General features: G+C 36.7%; 1 protein-coding gene across 3 annotated transcripts in view; it reads right to left on the bottom strand.

Moving 5' to 3' along the window:
- Positions 1-322: 322 nt before the first annotated feature.
- The window catches only part of slx4ip (SLX4 interacting protein), a 40,390-nt gene continuing 20,582 nt past the window's right edge, over positions 323-20,130 (bottom strand). For 2 of the 3 annotated variants that reach the window (XM_015363186.2, XM_069180048.1), the window contains exons 5-8: positions 12,001-12,078; positions 10,452-10,540; positions 2,407-2,513; positions 1,429-2,321 (exon numbers count right to left, since the gene is read on the bottom strand). In XM_015363186.2, the coding sequence (XP_015218672.1) occupies positions 1,520-2,321; positions 2,407-2,513; positions 10,452-10,540; positions 12,001-12,078 (1,076 nt within the window). In that variant the 3' untranslated portion in view covers positions 1,429-1,519. Of the gene's footprint in view, positions 2,322-2,406; positions 2,514-10,451; positions 10,541-12,000; positions 12,079-20,130 lie in introns of all 3 variants that reach the window. The other variant, XM_015363187.2, reaches the window with a different exon arrangement.

Here is a 20,130-nt window from a genome sequence, read left to right as displayed (position 1 = left end):
ACACATAAGATCTTTTCAAACAGACATTTCTTCCAGCTCACATTTGCTGACTAAAGCAGAATCTAGATCATATATAGAAATCAAAGAACAGAGGACCTAGAACAGATTCCTGTGGCACTTCACAAATTACCTCAGCCCAATACACTTTTCCACTTCTTATAACTCACCATTTTCTGTTTATTAACTAGTAAATAATCTGCACATTACCTTGGATTCACAGTTTTAAAATTGATAATTAAAAATTCTGAAATAAATAGATATATTGCCATTACTTAGGTTTGTTACATATGATTTAACCTTTTTGAAATTCCTTATTAATTTAAAGATTATTGAAGTTTGTTCTCAACATTTTGTCATAACATTGTTGTTCCATTTAATTAACCTGGCCTATAATTCTCTGGTGGATTAACTATAGACACTTCTATTTTCACATCAAGCAGCAATGAGAGATTCTAACCTAAGTGGCTTTTACTCTTTTCATTATACAAAGATCCCATTCGATGATACCAATCATTTTTAATTAAAATTAATTAGTATACAATACAATGCAATAAAATAATTTTAAAAATTCAATTTAATATTTCAGTTTCTAATAGTCTCAATATTTTATTTAATAAAGTGTGAGAATCATATTAGTAATCATCCATAACATTTAAGTGGTTGCTTTTGCTAAAATGTGATTATTAAAAGCATGGGATATTTTCATAATACACCCTACAGAAGGGGTGTGTGCACATGGAGCTTTTTAAAACAGCTCTTTCAAACAATCTCACAGACCTCAGAGTCCATTTCCATTTGGATCAGCTTTGGGAGTTTAAGGAACAACCCCGCCTTTGGCATCTTGTATTTCCGAGACCTTTCTGGGTGGTCCACACTGCACTCTGGAAGCTGCCTGATTACCTCAGTTCGACATCAACTATGCATTATTCACACAGGAATCCTCAGATTGTCAGTGATGGGAACGACCTCACTTCCTCCATCCTTCGCCAAAGCAAAACCTCAAGAATTGTTCCTGCCTCAAAAGACATTTATCACAAGCGAGACAGTGGAGCAAGCACACGTGAACTTGTGTTCTTTTCAGTCAAGTGGTACGCCAGTTGGAAACAGCCCTTTTAGGAGTGAATGCATTTAATAAAATGAGCTTTTTTAGGGTTGTTACAGCAAACTGATGAAGCCTTCGTCCCCAGCCATCAGTCCCCACCTTTGGCATTATTTCCTGTTCTGACACACATGTATATTTGCACAAGAATTCATCAGAACGGGTGAGCTGTTGTAAAGGCCTATCCCTTTTGTCACTGGAAAAAGACCATTTAAAATAATGTCTGTCTCACTATAGAAATTGTACTGTGGAATTTTACTTAAAAACACTTCATAGAAAATATTTTTCATGGTTTTAGGAGAACTGTGGCCAAGGTCATAATTATTAAAACATGATGGATCTGAATTTAAAACGATGTTAAAGGTTTTTTTGTCATGCAAAACATTACAGCAAGAGGCGTTATCCCTACTGTCTCTTCCCTCAGGACTTCTTCAGCCGTCGTAATCTTGATTTTCTGGGCACATTTTCTACCTCCTCCTTTCTGTCTGAGGATCTGGAGCTAATATATGAATGAGAGGATACAGGCTTGACAGATAAGTCTTTTATGCTTGTGGTCAGCCTGTTTTGGTTTGTCTGCTCTGTGTTATTTTTTGTGAAGAGAGGTTTCAGGGCAGATTTTCCCAAAGTAAGCAACTCCTCATCCAGTGTGGTTTTAGCTGATTCTTGAGCGGAGCATGACTTGGATACCAATGGAGACTTCTTCATAGATGTTTGTATTAAAGACTCAGCAGAATCTGTTTTCATTATTACCTCACTGGGGGATACTGGAGCCTCTCCAAAGCATACTTTCTTGGCACCCTCTCCCTCTTCCCGAGAGCAGTGCCTTCGCCTCTTGCTCCTTTCCCGACTCTGTTTAGGTTGTGGCGATGCTGACTCACTGCTCGGAGCTGGGACCCCGCACTGTGGCCCTGCGCTCAGCTGCTCCATGAGACGAGGTTGTTTCTGGCTGTCGGCTTCATCTGGCTGCCTTTCACCAGAGCTGCTTCCCAGCACAGAAGAAGGAAGCTGGGAGCTGCTTTGAACTCTGTTTGTTCTCCTGCACTTCTCCAGTCCTCCTGTGCCGATGTCCTGAACTCTGGGTCTGGCATTCCAAGAGCTGTGGAACACATCCTTCCCCAGCCCTTTCCCTGTTTCCATGACGACCATGGGTGGCTCCTCTCCCAGCTCCTCATTTCTCTCCATCTTGGCTGAGGGATCTGCGTTGGTGTTTGCTAGTTTTGCCCTGAGAAACGTTAAACAATAAACAGTGAAGCAAAGAATAATATACATTTTTTATACTTGCTGTTTCATGTAGGAGCATTACTCACATTTTCTTCAGGGTGTCCCTCTTTAATATCTTGGGGCTGTTTAATGGATCTTCAGTTTCACAGGTGATGGGAAAATAGGCTGAAGTTTTTGCATCATCGTAGCCCATCTTGAGAAGACATATAACACTTAAGTGTAAGTGGCAGGTATCTTTGGTTTCTTAGAGAAACAGTAGGCACAACAGCCTTGAAATGAGAAATGCGCGTAAGTAGTTCTACAACTAAATAAAAAACAACAGAAGATTCATTAATCTAATACATGGAAATTGATATTGGTCAAGATATCAGTATTACAGGTCCAATTTAGGCACAATTGTGGCTTATATATCATGTTATCATGCTTATCCTTCTCAGATTCTTTGTTCTGAAGCTGAATTTAATTATCAGAATGGGGTTTCCCAGGACCATATTTTCAGTCCATTTTCTTTTGGTACAGTACATATCTACAATGTAGGAACTAAATGCAATAATAAAACCTCTGATAAGCTATTTTTCCTTTTCTAAAAGAAAAGGCTTTTTTCCTTTCTAAAAGAGTTAAACATCAGCCCGAATCTAATTACTGATGCTGTCTGATAGGTTTCTGCCCTGCAGTGTCAAAATCTATTACTTATCGTACATAAAGCCCATTTTAACACCTGGGGTCACAGGCCTGTGCTGACTGCAAAAGCTTTGATTCATGGCTGTCATACTTTACATCTTGACTACTGTAATACTTTTTACTTAATTCCTTGATCCCAGGATAAGTAGCATAAGTAGCCTCTAGCTAAATGAACGCAACCCCTAGTGCACATTCATTAACAGTAAATGAACTACCTGGGCCTTCTACAAGTAAATGAACATATTACGGAAGGCTCCACTTAACAATTCTGTCTGACGAAGTCCAAAGTTCCATTTATGAACCCAGGTGGAGAACATTTCAGACATAACAAATGGGTAAGGTTGTTGAACTCATAATCTAAACCTTCAACAACTGACAGTGAAGCTCAGTTGACAGTGAAGTCTTTCACTGAGCAATAACAGAGCGTGCATTTGTGAGGAGATTAATTGAAAAGTAGTTAAACTTGAAAAACTTATAATTCCGGTGCAAAGCCATAAAATTTAAAGGGAAAATTGAACCCTCACACTGTGTGCAATTTACAAATATAGTCTTTTATTGTGTTCTGTTTTGTAGAAAACAAAACTCATAATAACACCAATCTTTTGTTATTCTTTAATGCAGAAATACTCCCAAGAAGTCAGGTGGCTTCTTGCTATTCACATTGAAATGAGTGTACTGATTGTGACAGTGTTACAGCAAATCTTTCACTGTCCACTGTTATAGTTTTTTTTAGCTGTTAATTCACTGTTTTTCTTCCCGACAGTGCATCATTCAATATAGCAGGTGGTTAGCATCATAAAAAAACACCAAATGCTTTCACAAGACTGTGGTTTTACATAAGAAAGGTTACAAGTTCTTCATTCAAATAAATTAGAAAATACAATATAATGTCTATTTTATTGCTTTTTGGATTTTAAGGCAAAAATAAGAAATGCACAATCTTATTACAAATTATATAAATATGACATATATCGTTTTCAAAATTGTAAAGGATGAGCTGGCTACATTTTAGTTCCGTTGGTTAAGCGGTAACCGTAAAACATAGCACAGGCTTTTGTAACCTTACGACAGCCTTGTGGTTTGGAGGGATGAATGAAAAAAAAAAAGATTCCACAGAGACACATCTTCTGACCTCAGAGCACACTAAAGCATGCCCACAAACACTGGAATTCACTGTATGCGTCTCTTAGAAAACCCAGCAGAAGGGAAGTCTTTTACAAGTTTTCTTTTGTTTTTAATGTGTTCATGCCCAAGTGGGTTACTCATGTCTGAGGGTGGTTGGGGCCTGTCTCACAACTTTCCAAGAAAGGCAGCGCATTTTCTAAGGCACTGTTTTCTTTAATAAAGGAAAAGAAAGACCAAAAGTGTTGCATTGCTAACATCTTTAAAGTTTTTAAAACCAAGCCTGATAAAAAATAAATGTGAAAATCTCTGAGACATATCCTAAAAAGTACAGTAGTTTCTTTCCTTGGAGCCACACCCTGCAAAAAGAACTGTATTTTGAAAACTGAACAATTAACATAAAGAGTATGACTCAGACTTTGAAAACTCTGTGGGAACCAAGAAGCCTTAGCTGTGAGGAATGATGTAAACTCCCTAAGGCTGGAAAAAGTCCACAATGGGAGGCCTGAAAGGGTCATAAATAAAAAAAAAAACAATAACCATTGCAAATGCCACTAAGTCTGTGCAAAAGTGTTGTTAAAAATTAAAGGCAACTTTGTCTTGTTGTCTAGTCATTTTTGTGAACAATTTAAGTCTTGTGTAACTCCTTTTAAACATCTCTATACACACACATTGTTTCTATTGAAAGCTGATCGCACATCAAAAAACACAGAGGCCATAAAACAACGTAAAGTCATGCTGTCTGACTAGAAGGCATTACAATAAAGAATGAAAGAGAAAATATAATTTTGTTTTTAATTTGTGCTCGTCATGCCCAATAAACTTCCTTCCGTCTATGCCAGACAAAATGAATCTTCGGTTTCAAATCAAGGAATCTGGTGGAACATCAAAGACACTGCAAGATTTGAACTGAAAACGTTAACTTGCTTTTTTATTTCTGAGAGATAGGGGCTAGAAATTAGAAGTAATATCACTCAGTAGCTGCTTGTGATCCAAAATGTTTATCACGCAGGTTATTGAACAAAGTCTGAGAACAAAATCCATCCAGAAATGCCACACTTTCTCTGTACTTCAATGACCTCTAATTATATGACTCTCTCACTGTTAAAGTGCTTTTATAAACTTATCAATTTCTTCCTTTCTTTCCTTGGTTAACCAATCAATTTCATCCTATGTTTACTCCCAGTTAAGTTTATGATTTGAAGAAGTGCAGGCTGGATGTGCAAGTCATCAAGTCAGTTACTCTTCACCACGGGTGTGTCCCTCCTCTGAGAAAAGCTCTGATCACTGAAGGGAAGACCAAGACAAATAGCCCAGGCTTACATTAAGCTCCTGTCAGTTCTTTTCTGATAGTTACTAAAGGGAACAATTAATGAAGCACCACATGCTCCAGAACCACACATACTTTAGGATCTTTCTGGATTTATTTTTGTTTTTTTCGACGCAAATCCACGCCAATTCTCTGACAAGACCCACTTTGTCTTGAAAATACACTCACATGAAGTATTTCAGGACCACCTTTTATTTGCTTTTAATGCAGACATGAGTTTTATATCAATTATTGTTGGAATTTTATCTGTAAATTTGTAGATATTTACACATTTTTCACAACTGTAGAACAGCTTATGGAAGAGCAATACAAAATAAACCTGAAATTAACCTTAACCTTACTTCCAACTTAAGCATCTCTTTATTAGATGCTATTTCTGAAAGATGAAGGTTTCATATGCCTCCAGTATAAAATGTATACTGAATGGTGTATGGTGGGCAATCCACCATAGACCACGGGGTACCTGCTTTAATGCTCACTGACATCACTATGTTCAGTAAAGGTATACACATCACTGTGAAGACCAAGTGAAGAAAACTGATTTCCCTTCAGATGTCATTATGTACAAAGTCTATACCTTCTAGTGCACTGATTTCTTCTCTGCGTACAGATATATAACAAACACATTAAGCCGCCAGAACAACCATTGTGTTTGTAAGTGCAGGCACACCACAATTTTAAATGATTCATATAAACTCAGGTCTTTAAATATTAACTACTGTGCCTCAGGTTCTCTTTGTGCCAGTCTTGGGGACCGAGACCGCTCAATCCCCATGGCGCATTTTTATTATCACTATCATTTCGCTTAATCATTTCATGTCAGACACCCAGCCTAGAACTGAAGCATTTGCCTCCAACGCAAAACAAGCCCTGACTGGGAGAAGAGAGGAGGCTGCAGATGCCAGCGTCCTCGGCTCAGTCTGCCAATGCCTTTGCTCAATCAGCACGCAGCCTTTCCCCTGCTGGGCAAAGGAAACAATCCTGAAGAAAGAATGACATCACTGCCTGTCCTGTTGCCATTGATAGCAATAGAAAGAACTGTACCGGTAGAAAGGTGACTGGTGCATACAATCAGAAGTTAGCTCTGGACGCCTGCTTGAAGGCAGGTATCAGAGTCGGTATGTCAAGTTTCGGGTCTTTAACTTGAATGCTTAAGATGTGGAATCTAACTCTCTTACCCAATTCTTATCTTCATCTCTTGACTATGTCTTAGTCTAAGTCTAGAAAAACCCAGATAATGTACTGCAGCTCTTGCACTACATTTTTCACTTGTTTTTATGTCTCATAAACAGATGTAGGGTGCAATCAAGCTTCCACACTTTGTGAGGTTTCTTAATTCGTACTGAGACAGCTGAACATTCCCAGATCGGGAGAATCTCATAAGCAGGATCTACTCCTCAGTGCATGACTCACACAAGCAATGTGGAATTGACTTCACCAGGTAAGGAAGACATTAAAGACAAGATCCTGTATTTAAACACAGCTCTGTATACAGTAAATGTTTGTGTTGTCTTATTTGTTTTAGAAGTAAGAAAGGAAAGATCTATTTGACTTTCTTATTTGCTTTTAAAAAGTTGTAATACTAGATTTCCCCATCAAAAAGTGAACTTGTCAGCCTTTAGCCATTCTGTTTTGCTTTTATAATCCATAATAAATGTAATTGCCTTCCAAAATCAGTTTAGACCTTAAGACCTTAACCTTAAAACTTAAAAGTTTAGACCTTAAGATCTGAACTTTTTTTTTATTTAGGGAGGGATACACAAGAGACTCCTAACTGGCTCATATCCATCTTGAAATCTGTGCTTGAAGGTAATATTTTATCTGATGCTTAGTGGAAGATTTTACTAGAAGAATAAAAGGGTGGAGTGGAGGTTCATTGAACAAAGTTTGTTAGTGAACCTCTTTGATTAAACAGTGATCTGTCTCTTTTGACTTAGTTATAAGTTCTGCAGAGTTATTTGATTAGAAAAGATGGAAACAATATTCGTCTAAAAAACAAAGTGGGATTTTTTTTCTATAATACAATCCCACTTATAAAGAAATTGGTTTCCCTGACTTTTTTCCCCTGTGGGACTGCAGATTAACAATATTCAGTGAACTTTGCTCCCAGGACCCACTGTCAGGCCTGAAAATGCCCTCTGTCTCAACTACTCCCCTCTGCTTGACCAAAAGGGAGTGAGCTCAACTTGTGACCCTCTGGAATGAGAGGTCAACACTTTAACACACCACTGTGTGTACAGAAATGCTGAGCTGCACAAAGTTAAAGCCATTTCAAACAAATCCAGTCACTGAGGCCTGGACTCACCGAAGCTTAGGACATGATCCTACATGAAAAAGCCGGTTCTCTGTGGGAAATTTTTATTTATTTTTGGATGTGGTTGGTTTTAGCACGATTTTGACAAAGTAAAGTGTGTGGTTTGGCATTGGAAACTAATTTGCCTTCATTTATTAATGTATTTGTTTTTGTTGTTGTTATTTTCATAATTAATTTACCTCCCTAAAGACACTTTACGCCGTTTTGATTACTACATAAATGAAATTGCTCAAAAGTCCCTCTTTTGCAAACCACAGTTCAGGATATGAGTAATGCTTCTGGCCACTACATTGGAGACCAGAAACAAATAAGTATGGGAAAGTGATGTTCAGATTTTCAGTTTTACAGTTGTTATTTTAGAAATACATCACTTCATGTTCTTTGGCCTTCCCTGTTTACCTGATTACAGACTTACACAGTGAAGAAAATAATATTTTAATCAGTAGTACACCTTATTTAATTAGCACAGTCGTATTTGAGGATCAGTTGTACTTTGTCCATCTACAGGTTGGCTCTCCTTTCTAAGAAGGAGTGGCTTAATTCATACGTACTGTAAACCAGCACTATTCCTCTTCAGCTGTGAAAAGTGAAACAGAACTGCTGTTAATATATGGCAATGAAAAAGTATGTAAAGAACTGCGTTATTCATTGAAACTGGCCAGTTTTAAACCCACACTGAAATGATAGCCATTTTCAACGGCTTTTGGATTTAATTTGCATGAAGTGACAAGCTAAGCTTATGAAATTTGCAAACAATAACGGTAAAAGTCTATTCAACAGTAGATGTTTTAAAAATATTTTGTGTAAGAAAAATATTATATTACTTACATATCATTTAATAAGAAATATAAAACCATGAGACAAATATGAAATAAATGAGGGAGATAAACAACTGTTTTGTCATGTGAAAAAAACAGCTTGCTTGTCTGGTGTCTTTCCTCAACAAATCACCAGAGAGGATAAGCTAGTAAGAACTACACCACAAGCCCCACCACCCCCTGCTCACACAAGACAAGAAAACCACATCCTGAAAATGGGAAAGTTAACGAAAGCTATGGTTCCCTCAACTGGAAAATTGGTTACACAATCTGAACTTTTCACTGACGATTGCATTGCTCTAAAAATATTACAATTGTTGCTTTCATTGAAAGCCAAAGTAGAAAAAAAACATCATTCAAAGAAAACAATAGTAAAAGCTTCCATTAAAAGTACCAGCAACGATCATGGGATACTCAGAGGTCTCTTACTTTATGTCTATGCCAAGGTAAAAGGCTTCTTAGTGTTTCCCACCAATCCCTTAGGAGGGCTGGTAAGTTCAGCTGAACAGCCGATGAAACCAATGTAATGAAGTAGGATACTTGGAAGGGCAAAACCAGGACACAAATAAAACTAGAAAAAACAGAGTCAGATCACGCTCTGTGGATTTTGCATGTCGAGGTGCCTGGTTTCAAAACAAGTAGTATCTCATGACTTGCAAGAGAAAAAGGGTGTTATAGAAAAGGCAGCCTGCCAGAGAAATATTGTATTGTTTGCCTTCATGGTAACATTTTACAAAAGTGGTATAAGATGCAAAGGTCTCCTCCACACGTGCTCCTCCGTGCCCTAGTTCTGAGCAGTGGATTGTACCCAATACAATACCAAAGGAAGCAACATTTGATTACCCAACCAAGCTCACCAACCATACCCTAAACAGGAAGTGACTTATCATGTCATCATGCGAAGGGTGGTTCTTATGATGTAACAGAGCATACACACCAGGAGCAGATTCAGCACAAGGACTCCAAAGGAGAAAGGGTTTGTTCAAGGAAGCTTGGCTCCATGTATTAGCTCATTACAAGACACTCAATCACTGTTTGATCAATTTTGTGATTCTCAAATCACTGTTAAGCAATTACAATAACCTAATACTTTCTCTAACATTCAGAAGTGGTTTAGCCCAAGACTGACTAAGAGTCACACTGCCTTTGTAAGAGTAAGTGAAACGCTGTGTGTTTTGTTAAAAAAACCTGCAGCAGATAAAACTATTAAAAGCTGTCATAACATTTTCCAAAGTGTTATTAGTAAGTGAACAGTCCAAACAGCTGCTAATAATTGAAAATAACAACCCCATCCATTTAAGAGAATATTCTTACATATTTAAATGCTGTAAGTTCATTGCAGAAAATGACATTCACACATTGGCTTAAAAGCAAATGCCACTCTGCGATTCTATCATCAAATGTTGTCTGCAATAAACCATAATGATCCGTGCTGCCTGAGTTTTCCAGCCTTCACTTTTTCTAAGCTTGTCTGGTGAGACCAACGCAGCATTCACAGAAGAGCAAGAGAGGATGTTTGAGATGCTAGGACAGCAAAAAAGCAAATAAAAAAGAGACCAAAACTTAAGGCTCCCATGTGCATTTCTGAATTTAGAAAAATCCCAAAGCCCGTTCCAGAGATCCAATTGGGGTGGAATGACCCCTGGCGCCTTGGTCGTTTGTCCACATAGAAATTTCCCTTTCCCATCCCAAACAGGCGGAAGGGTCCGGAAATGACCATCCAGGCTCCAGGGCCACCTTGTCTAAATACCACCAAGTAACAAAACAAAATACAATTTGGCTGTACTGCGCTGTAATAATACACAGTCCTTACTACATTTTGCCAAGAGACTGGAAAAGGAAACACAGAATGTAAACAGTTCTTACCACCACAGGGCTCTGATTTCCTCTGTGCTCTGGTACCTCTTCCGGAGGACTCACACACACGACAAAGCGCTCAGGAAAGACACGTAGCTCTTCATTTAAAATATAAGATCAATAAAAATAACAAAATCAGTACTCGTACATTATTAGTTCTTTATCATTTGAAAACTTTCTTTTTTCCCCCCAATTGAATCATAGAATTTCTTAGGCATGGTAAAAATAATTAAGGACAATAACAGAATTCCTGTTCAGTTGCCAAAATATACTGTTTTATTCTAGATGCTTTCCAAATTAGAAGTTTCTCATTTAAATTTAATTACATTTAAACACGACACCATAATGACTTCAGATAGGAGCAAAATAAACCACACTTTTATGTAAGACTAATGTTTATCACAACAGGGTTCTAGTATATTATTGAATGTTGTGAATGTAAACCAAACAGTTAGTCAGCTTTTCTTCATCCTTAATTGGCCAGTTCTTGGAACAAGATTTTTTATTTTAAAACAGCCCAATTTAAATGAGTGGCACACAGCATTTTTTGTAAAAAAAAAACTTGAGTAATCAAAGAACTTGTGGCAAAAAGCTAATTAAAACCTTCCATTGCCCATTAGTTACAGAAGTCATGGTCTTAAAAATAAGTTTTGGGAGGATAAAGAAGGACAAGAAATTCAACACATAGATACATATATGTCATTTGTGTATCTAATTGTACAGTATATATCTAATAGTATATAGCCTTATGTGTACAGTATATGAATACTTCTTCAGTCAAGATCTTTTTACTGAAGCTGGAGTGTCTCTCTCCATAGCAGATTTGCCACAATACCAAACATGCACACGTTTCAATGACCACTTTGTTAGGTAAAGATGTTGGGTGCAGAAGTTTTAAATGTGCATACAAATGTAGATAAATCAAATACAACTACTGAAATGAAGATAACAGAAGTTAGGTAATACTAGTACATGCATAAACAGACACAGAATCAGGGAAAGTTTTACAAGCATTATGTCAGTTAAAACGTACAATTTATAGCTCATCTAGTTATGTCAAAAGCTCTATTTATATAGCTCTTTATAGCTCATCTACTTATGTATTCCCCATGTTGATGAAGTACAGAAAATGAAAAGGGTAGGAAAGCAGACCAAATCCTACGAGTGACCATCCATCATCTTACATACTCCAGTGATGACACAAGGGAAGCGAAGGTGTGAACAAGTGGTACAAAAAATAAATTACAAATCCATTTAAAGACGAAAACCACATTTTTAAATAACACTTCATGTCAATTGACTGACAACTTTGTTCAACTAAGCTCCCCTTAAACAAATAAAAGACGCATCACTACAAATTCATAAAGTCTTATTACAAAAAAACTAAACAGCTATATGCCAGTCATAGAGCTTATAATGATTTATGAAGACAATGGAGAAAAAAAAGGAAAATAATTACTATGAATAGCAGACATCTTTGTTCACTGATGTCGCTCATAGCAATAAAAGTCTTCTTTTTTTGCAATGCATGTGCATACAGTGCCATTTAATTACATACCTCGGTACTGGCGCTTCACGATGCACCTCAGATTGACATGCCTTTTCATAATGTAAGCTGCAAGGCAAAAATGTTCCCCTGCCAAACAAAACAACATAAGATAAGAACTGACTGCGGGACATAAAGAGTGACAGCTTTCTAAGCTGGAAGAAGAGGAACATTACTGCTTATTACTGCATAATTATAAAGATGTAAGATACTACAATATAGGTTACTAAGAGCTTGCTACTGGTTAATGAACCACCCAATATTAGCATCTTCCCATAGACATGACAAAGAGATGACTGATAGTACTAACAGCAAAAACAGTAATAAAACAAAGAATATCAGATTAATACAAAAACATCCCATAGCATTCGAACGATGCTTAAAATTTCAAACATGCCTCACTGTTGCAGAATAAAAAAAGGAGAGGGAGACACAATAAGTAATATAATTCAACAAGCATGCCAATTAGCCTAACAAGAATACTTTTGTTTTAACACATTTTGTGACATCCCAGCAGCACAAATCAAACACAGAGTCATGATCCTGGGGGAACAGACTCTGACAGTCTCAGAATAAAACAATTGTCCATGGCACATCTCAAAACCCAAAAGCCTAATTGATATCAAATGTTTGAAGAATCTAGTATTTAATTGCTTACTATATTTAACAGAACTGTCTACAATTACTTCTGTGCACATTATTATTATTATACTTTAGTCATCATCATCCCTGATGAAAACCTGCAATTCCAGGTAATTCGTGGTATCATTTCAGTATTTTCCAGTGAGAAGTTTGGGTTATTAAAAGATTAAATACTCTGCCCTTCCCTTCTTTAATTTTTTAAGAAGCATTTTCAAATCTCTGTTATTAAATATGAACCATTTATGTTCATAATTCCTATGGGAAAAGACTATAAAACTACTTGTTTAGAGAATGATTAGGACAGTTCTTGGATTTGGTTAAGACTGACATTTCTGACAGAAGTGGCAATTGCAAAACGGAACTCCGTGATCTAAAAGCAGAAATAATTGATTTTTTCACATTTTACAGCAAATGCATTGTTTGCAATAAACTGTAGTAAGTACATAGCTTTCAGTGAAAGAATGAATGATATAACCATGCTAAAATCTGAACCTGCATCTCATTTTGTCTTCTTTTAGGGCTGCTCTTGTTCCATGATTGTTCTTTATTTGTATGTGTTTTGTCTGTTTTTATTTAGCAACCAAGAGGAAAAAAAACAATAAGGCCTGGTTGTCATTGTCCAAAGAATGCACACTCAGTTTGGTGAGAGCAGACCACCACTTCCCAATCTGTTAGGAATTTGTACATGAGATAGGATGGGGCCTTCTAACATGCTATCGTTCATACTTAGTAATACTTTCTAAATATCTACACAAAATCATGAAAAGCCTCCAGCTCTAATTGTGTTTCTTAGGCTTTTGGAATTTCCATCTGTTTGACAGCTCCCCTCAAGCTGATATTGAAACCGTAATCGTATTGTAAACTCTGTTTGTTCATTTCATCAGAACCCACCCTGAGCTCATTTGACACAGCTGTAATTTTCACTCAGAACCTTTAACATACAGTATAAATAGCTCTTGGGCAATAAGTATTAGGAATACTGGTTAATACTTCTAAAAGAAACAAGTTTAAACATACAATTCATATCTTCTTTCTAGGATGAAAAAACTCAGTTTTCATCCTACTTTTTCATTTTCATTCCATTTGTTTTTCATTTTTTCTACCATTTTCTCTTGAACCAAAAAGGGTCTGAGTCTCACAATTAATATACTGCATATACTCATTTTCCTAACACTTTAGATTAAGGGTTGGAGTATATAAAAATTGTATTTAACAGAGCCAATACCTGGTAGCAATGAAATTATGCTAATGATTTATTGCGGATTTATAGTGATCTACTTTCCCTTTGTTCATTTTACAATGAAGTACCTACCTTCAAAAAGACAACTAGAATTCACTGTATCTTCTCTCATTTCCAATTGAGAACTATTAATCATACTTATTTTTAAAAAATGTAGTTGTGGTTATTGTAGACTACAGTACATACAGTATATCTCCAATCTGTTGAGAACAATTTTGTTGAGATATCTAGTTCAATACACAACCATATAAACATGTAGCAGTAAGTAAACTGAAGGCCTGAAATGTAAGTTAATTGGGTTCTGATATTAGTGATTAGCTTCACATATAAACTTAAGCAGGTGGCTGCATCAGCATGCATATGCTGCAAAGGAACAGGTAAAGGTTTATTCCATGCTGAATAAAAATAAAACAGACACAACGTTTTGGCTGTGTCACACGAAGAAGGCTCTAAAGCCAAAACGTTGTGTCTCTTCTTTTCAGCATAGAATAAACCTTTACCTGTTTCTTCACATATAAACTTGAAGCAAAACACTTGACCAACAGTAAGTTTAGAGGGACATAATGGAGCACAAACATATACTGAACACATGGACCACTACATCAGTATTTACTATAGGCTGATAATTAGTGTATAACTGCTTTGATAATGCAGACAGATAGATAACTAGAAATCAAATACATTTGTGTTTTCGTCATGGTTGTCTGGATATGTGCACACAATTTCAACATCTGATCCAATGTTATGTACAAATTCGAAGGCTTTGTTGATTTCCCATGCTTGCTAGGGTTATTTTAGCATAATGCCAATTACACCTTATTATAATTTATTTCAAAAAGAAACATGTCACAATTCCTTAACTAATGACATGTTATTATGGTTTCTGCTAACCACAAATTCATTGCAGGTAGAGGGTTAAGCCTTTGGCAAATGATTGATAGCTCTTCTCCCATCTTCCCATTCCTCTTTCCTTCTTTCTCATTACTGCAGAAACCAATCTAATTATCACAAAGAATCAAGGAGCTTTGAATCACTTGGAACTACATGAGAGATCGTGGTTGATTCCTTTATTCTAATTGGAAATCTGACAAATTATTTAATGTTCTACTTATCATCAAATAGAAAAACGGACATTTTGCAGATTGCAGATCTTTGCTATACTGTAGGCAACATTTGTGTTTTTCACACTGACTGCCCTTTCTCGAGCCAGTTATATCAGTGATTTTTCAGACCTGAATGCCACAGATCAAAATGCATAGATTTCTGGATAAAAAAGTCACTACTTTCATATGCAATTTTTTCTACCCAAGGAAAAATCTTTAAGGTAACCAAGGAAGGAAAAAAATAAAAATAAAAGTGCATTTGCTAAAAGTTAAGATACTGCAGAAAATGGCACTTCCCCACTGCAAAGTACAAAGTGTGGTTTCTGTATCAATACCACAGAATTATTTATATCTGTATTTTTAACATAAAGATACAATAAAATCTGATTGTGCAAGGTTTTGTAATAAAAAAAGCCCACAAATAATAAAATGGAATCTTTCCTAAGAAAGCATGGATTGCAAAACTACTACAGGGATTACTGACTGCTGCCAGTCCTCAGCAAGATTTACAGTGGTTGTTTTGTGTTTTTGGGGGTGAATGCCTTGTGAATTTTCCAATACAACTCCAGACTTAAGGGGGATCAAATTCAATTTATTGAAGCTTTTAAAATCAGTTCTTATCACCAATGAATGCCTGATTTTTCAAGGAAGAAACAGTTAATTATAAGACTGCAATAAACTTTAAAACCATAACCGTTTAAGGTTACAGTGGGAACTAAAACATTCAGAGCTGGAAAAAAGAAGAAAAAAAACTCGGCAAGAAAAATATTAGGCTGTTTTATAAATACAATGACTGACAGGAGTCATGGAATTACTTGTTTGCTGATTTACGTCAGTAAATACTTTCACGTTAAAGAATCCAGATTTGTATCTATCTGTTCTTTTTTCTACCCATTTCTGGCGACAGAGTAGAATGTGGTATGAGCATCTTTCATTGCAGACAAGTTTGTGTGTTTTTAAAGCTTCAATTTAGCCCATTGGACCCAAAGAACGCCCTGCATAAAGTGTAGAAGTATTTGTGTTTTCTTCCCTAGTGACTTGATCTTGCCAATTCCCAGGATAAGGCTTCATGAGATGTCTGGACATGAAGTTGGGAACTACTGAAGCACAAGTTAAGACATCAGCTGTTCTTCAAACCTTAAAAGTACTGTGCAGTTCAGAGTTGCTTTTGGCACAGATCCTAGGGCCATTACTAAGCGGTACATTTCTATTCCACAAACTTTGTTAGCCCCAATTTGGCAGCCAACGGGCCTTTTGTTATATGTCTGTGTGTCACATCATTATAAAAAAGATTAAAAGCCATTCAAACACTTACAGTGGTCTTTCTGAACAATTCCATGTTCAAAGCATTCCTGTTCTATTTAATCTAGACAACAGGCCAGGCAGGTAGTAAATGAAGCACTACTTTGCAAGAACAAATTTAGCTCTATAAACAGGACCACACTGGGAAGGGGATCTTTCTGGGAATGATGAGTGTCTTTAACTATAAAAACTAATTGTGTATCATCAGATCATAATTTTGCCGAAAGACATCCTCTTATTAAAAAAGGAAAGAAGTAGATCAGTACGATTATCCTGGGTGCCACCTCATTTTTATTACTTGATTTTACCAGTGAATCAACTGAGAACAAATTCTCCCTCACAATGATGACCTGTAGACCTCTTTGTACAAGAAGGCATTTACTAGGCACAGTACCTTGCTCAGGGGTACACAGACTCAAAACAGCACATTTCTAAAATAAATTGTTGTAATTCTTCACTTCACATTAATTGGGACATTAATATTTCTATTTGTTTTCCATTACATTCTTTAACAACCCTTTATATGTGAGAGTCCATAAACTGAGAAAAGGGTAGGTAACTTATCTAAGTTGATTTTCCTATAGTACAAAAAAGGCTATCTTTGGGAACTTACACAAACATTACGTATTTGTCTTCCATATATTAATTAACTATTCCCACTTGTTATGAATCAGAGCTCAGGTGAGTTGTCAGATGATAACACTGCGACCTATTGTTAGGTATTCAGCTGTCTTTATTGGCCCTATGAGCAAGAGATGAATCACATGCAGACTAGCTTCATCACTGACTGGGAGTCATGCTGGCGTGAAGCACTTTAAGGTGTACAATAGCACTTTTTTTACTTCACACTGTAATTATCATTAAGGGTACTATCATTGTGCTGTGTCCACCTGAAGTAATATGTGCTCCTGTGCATTTGATTTCTTATTTGAATGACCACTTGTCACTTGCCACATTGTTAAGAACTACAGCAGTGTGGCATCAGAGAATAGGACAGCAATGAAAATAAAAAAGGTGACAGCATAATCTGCTTTTGGTGAGAAAGTGCTTACGACACAGATGAACAAGCTGCTCAGCCTGCACACACAAGCAAATCAGTGAGTTAGTAAGCTAGCACAGACAGCACACCTGGACTTGACACCAGGTGAGGTGTTTGCTCAGAATGAGTCAGGGAACAAAGGAAGAAATACCTCATACACTACCACAAACCAGGACTTCAATACAGTGCTAAAAAAAATAAGTGAATTATATTTTAGTAAAGGACTGTAATAATAATAATAATAATAATAATAAACTTTATTTTATATAGCGCCTTTAAAGGTGGCTTCTCAAAGCGCTTTACAGGATGACAATAACAATAAATAAGAAGACTACAACAATAAATAAGAAGATTTCACAAGATAGGACACAATTATAATTACAACAATACAACAATAACAATAGAGAAGACCGTGGAAGGTGGTATTAAGAAGAGCAGAGGGGTGAAGAATGGAACCAGTTAAGTAAAGGCTTTTCTGAAGACGAAGGTTTTGAGTCTGGATTTGAAGGAGTTTAGAGAAGGTGACTCTCTGATATCCTTGGGCAGAGAGTTCCAGAGCTTGGGGGCATAACAGGAGAAGGCCCTGTCGCCCATACAATGTAGACGGGCTTGGGGGACAGTAAGGAGGGCAGAATTTGAAGAGCGGAGGTTGCGAGGTGGGGAGTAGGGCGATAAAAGTTCAGACAGGTATTGAGGTGCCAAGCCATGTAAAGCCTTATACTGTAGGTGAGCATGAGGATTTTAAAGTCTACGCGGAAGTCTACTGTCGACTGTCTAAACCGTTAATGGTCTTAGTAAAGTAATCTTACCTCATTTACACGGTTCAAACAAAGGTTTGAAATCTGTATTCAATTGGATTGTTTATATAAACATTCTTAGAAATCAGAAAAGTGATTATTTTAAGAGGAACACCAATCCAGGTTCTTTAGCCCTGTAGCCATTTGAAAAATGGACATATACTGTATACACTTTCTAGCTTTAGGATAAAGGTGCTTTTTACGTACTACTCGATTAAGAAAAGGAAGAAATTAATGGAGAATACATATAGCTAGACAGAAAAAGTGGAAGTAATCTGGACTGGACAAAGAGCCATGTAGTTCAGGTGGGTAGCTGCGTCAGCATGTGTAGGCTGCAAAGGAACAAGTAAGAGGTTTATTCCATGCTGAAAAAAAGAAGAAAGAGAACACAACAGGCCTGAAGAAGGCTCCACGGCCGAAACGTTGTGTTCTCTTTCTTCTTTTTTTCAGCACGGAATAAACCTATTACTTGTTCCAAAGAGCCATGTAGTCATCAGACTTTTACATTTTAACAAAACCCTGCAACCAAAAGCAAGATAACATCTGTAGAGACATCTGTAGAGACAAATTGGTACCCTGAGGCATCTGTTGTGATGTAATGTTATAATGACAATTTTATTGTCACGGGCCAAGTGTCAGCTTGGCTATATACAGTGAACATAAAAATAAACTTATTCTTGGCACTGTGGTGCGTAAAAACACACCAAATCAGTCATTGTCTGTTAAATGGCCCACTACTATTCATTAGGATAAATTGAGATCATCTTTTCTGAAAGGCACTAACCAAACAATCTGTCCCCTTTACAGAACTTATTTCTAAAAAATTGCTGATTACAAAAAAAATGCTGCACTATTTAGTTTGGGGAATAAGGATGCTATTTTTTCCAGGTTCTGTGCATAGTATACAATTCTCAGTCCACCCAAATGTCCTGGGAATGAATCATCAATATAATTTTTCCTAATATGTACTTACATATTAGAGATCATTATATACATTTTCATCATCAGCTACAACACATATTTGCATTGGGAAATTCTGTTGTGACACCCCTTTACTATTTTGGTTCTGTTGTTTTGTCCAAAATCGGGACCAGTATGGCATTCTTCACCCCTAATTGCATTAAGAAAAAGAAAAAAATTCTACATTTTTCCCATGTACAAAAAGTTCTGAGGGAAACCACTCCTCAAAATGTTAGATTAATGATGTGAGGATTAGAACTAAGGACCAGTTTTGGGAACTGATTAATGTGCTGCCTGGATGCATTGGTCCTTAAAATCTGGGATCAAGGTCTCATTGACTCCAGACGTTTTCCTTTAAAGCCATTCGGATGTATGTTAATAAGCCTGCACGGAATAGGCAAAGACAAGATCTGGCTTTATTTAGCAAGAACGTAAGGAACACACCTCTACGTCCGACACCTTACCTGGCTATGCAAATTAAAGCAAGCAAACAACCACTTGCAATAATAATAATAATAATAATAATAAAAAATAATACAGATGAATGATGTTCCTGACCAAAAAGACTGTCCAGCTCTAAGGAGACTTCAAGTGGGCTGAGTGGTTTACATATAGATAGAAGCTATAGTGTTTTACATTTCCCATTATATTATGAAGTTTGTATCTCAAACACTGCATCTCTTTGATGCCCCTGTAAAAATAAAGCAAAAATGTTCATTTTAGAGTTACTGTAGATCTGCAAATAAAATGTGTTGTGGAAATGTAACAGTTCTTAAAAGTATGCAGAGTTTGCTCTTGAGGTGCTCCTTTCCCAAAAAGCGAAATAAAAACAATTCAGGCCTTTAAAAATAATTTACCAGCTTCTACAGTAAGTGCATGGTCAAGTTAAATAGTTAACCCGGGTTCAAGTAAGCATAAGATGTTTGCCTAACCAAAATGTGGTGAGAGAAACAGTTGTATGAATACGTTAGTGCTTATGTTACCATTTTTGCTGTCTTAATTATATATAAACTGTGTGGTGTGACAGTGGCAGTCCATGTTATGGTTTGGTCCTAAGGA

The sequence above is a fragment of the Lepisosteus oculatus genome, chromosome 17, assembly GCF_040954835.1.
Source record: "Lepisosteus oculatus isolate fLepOcu1 chromosome 17, fLepOcu1.hap2, whole genome shotgun sequence".
Lineage (NCBI taxonomy): Eukaryota > Metazoa > Chordata > Actinopteri > Semionotiformes > Lepisosteidae > Lepisosteus > Lepisosteus oculatus.
The sequence above is the reverse complement of the archived record's forward strand: the minus strand, read 5'-3'. Positions and strand labels throughout refer to the sequence as shown.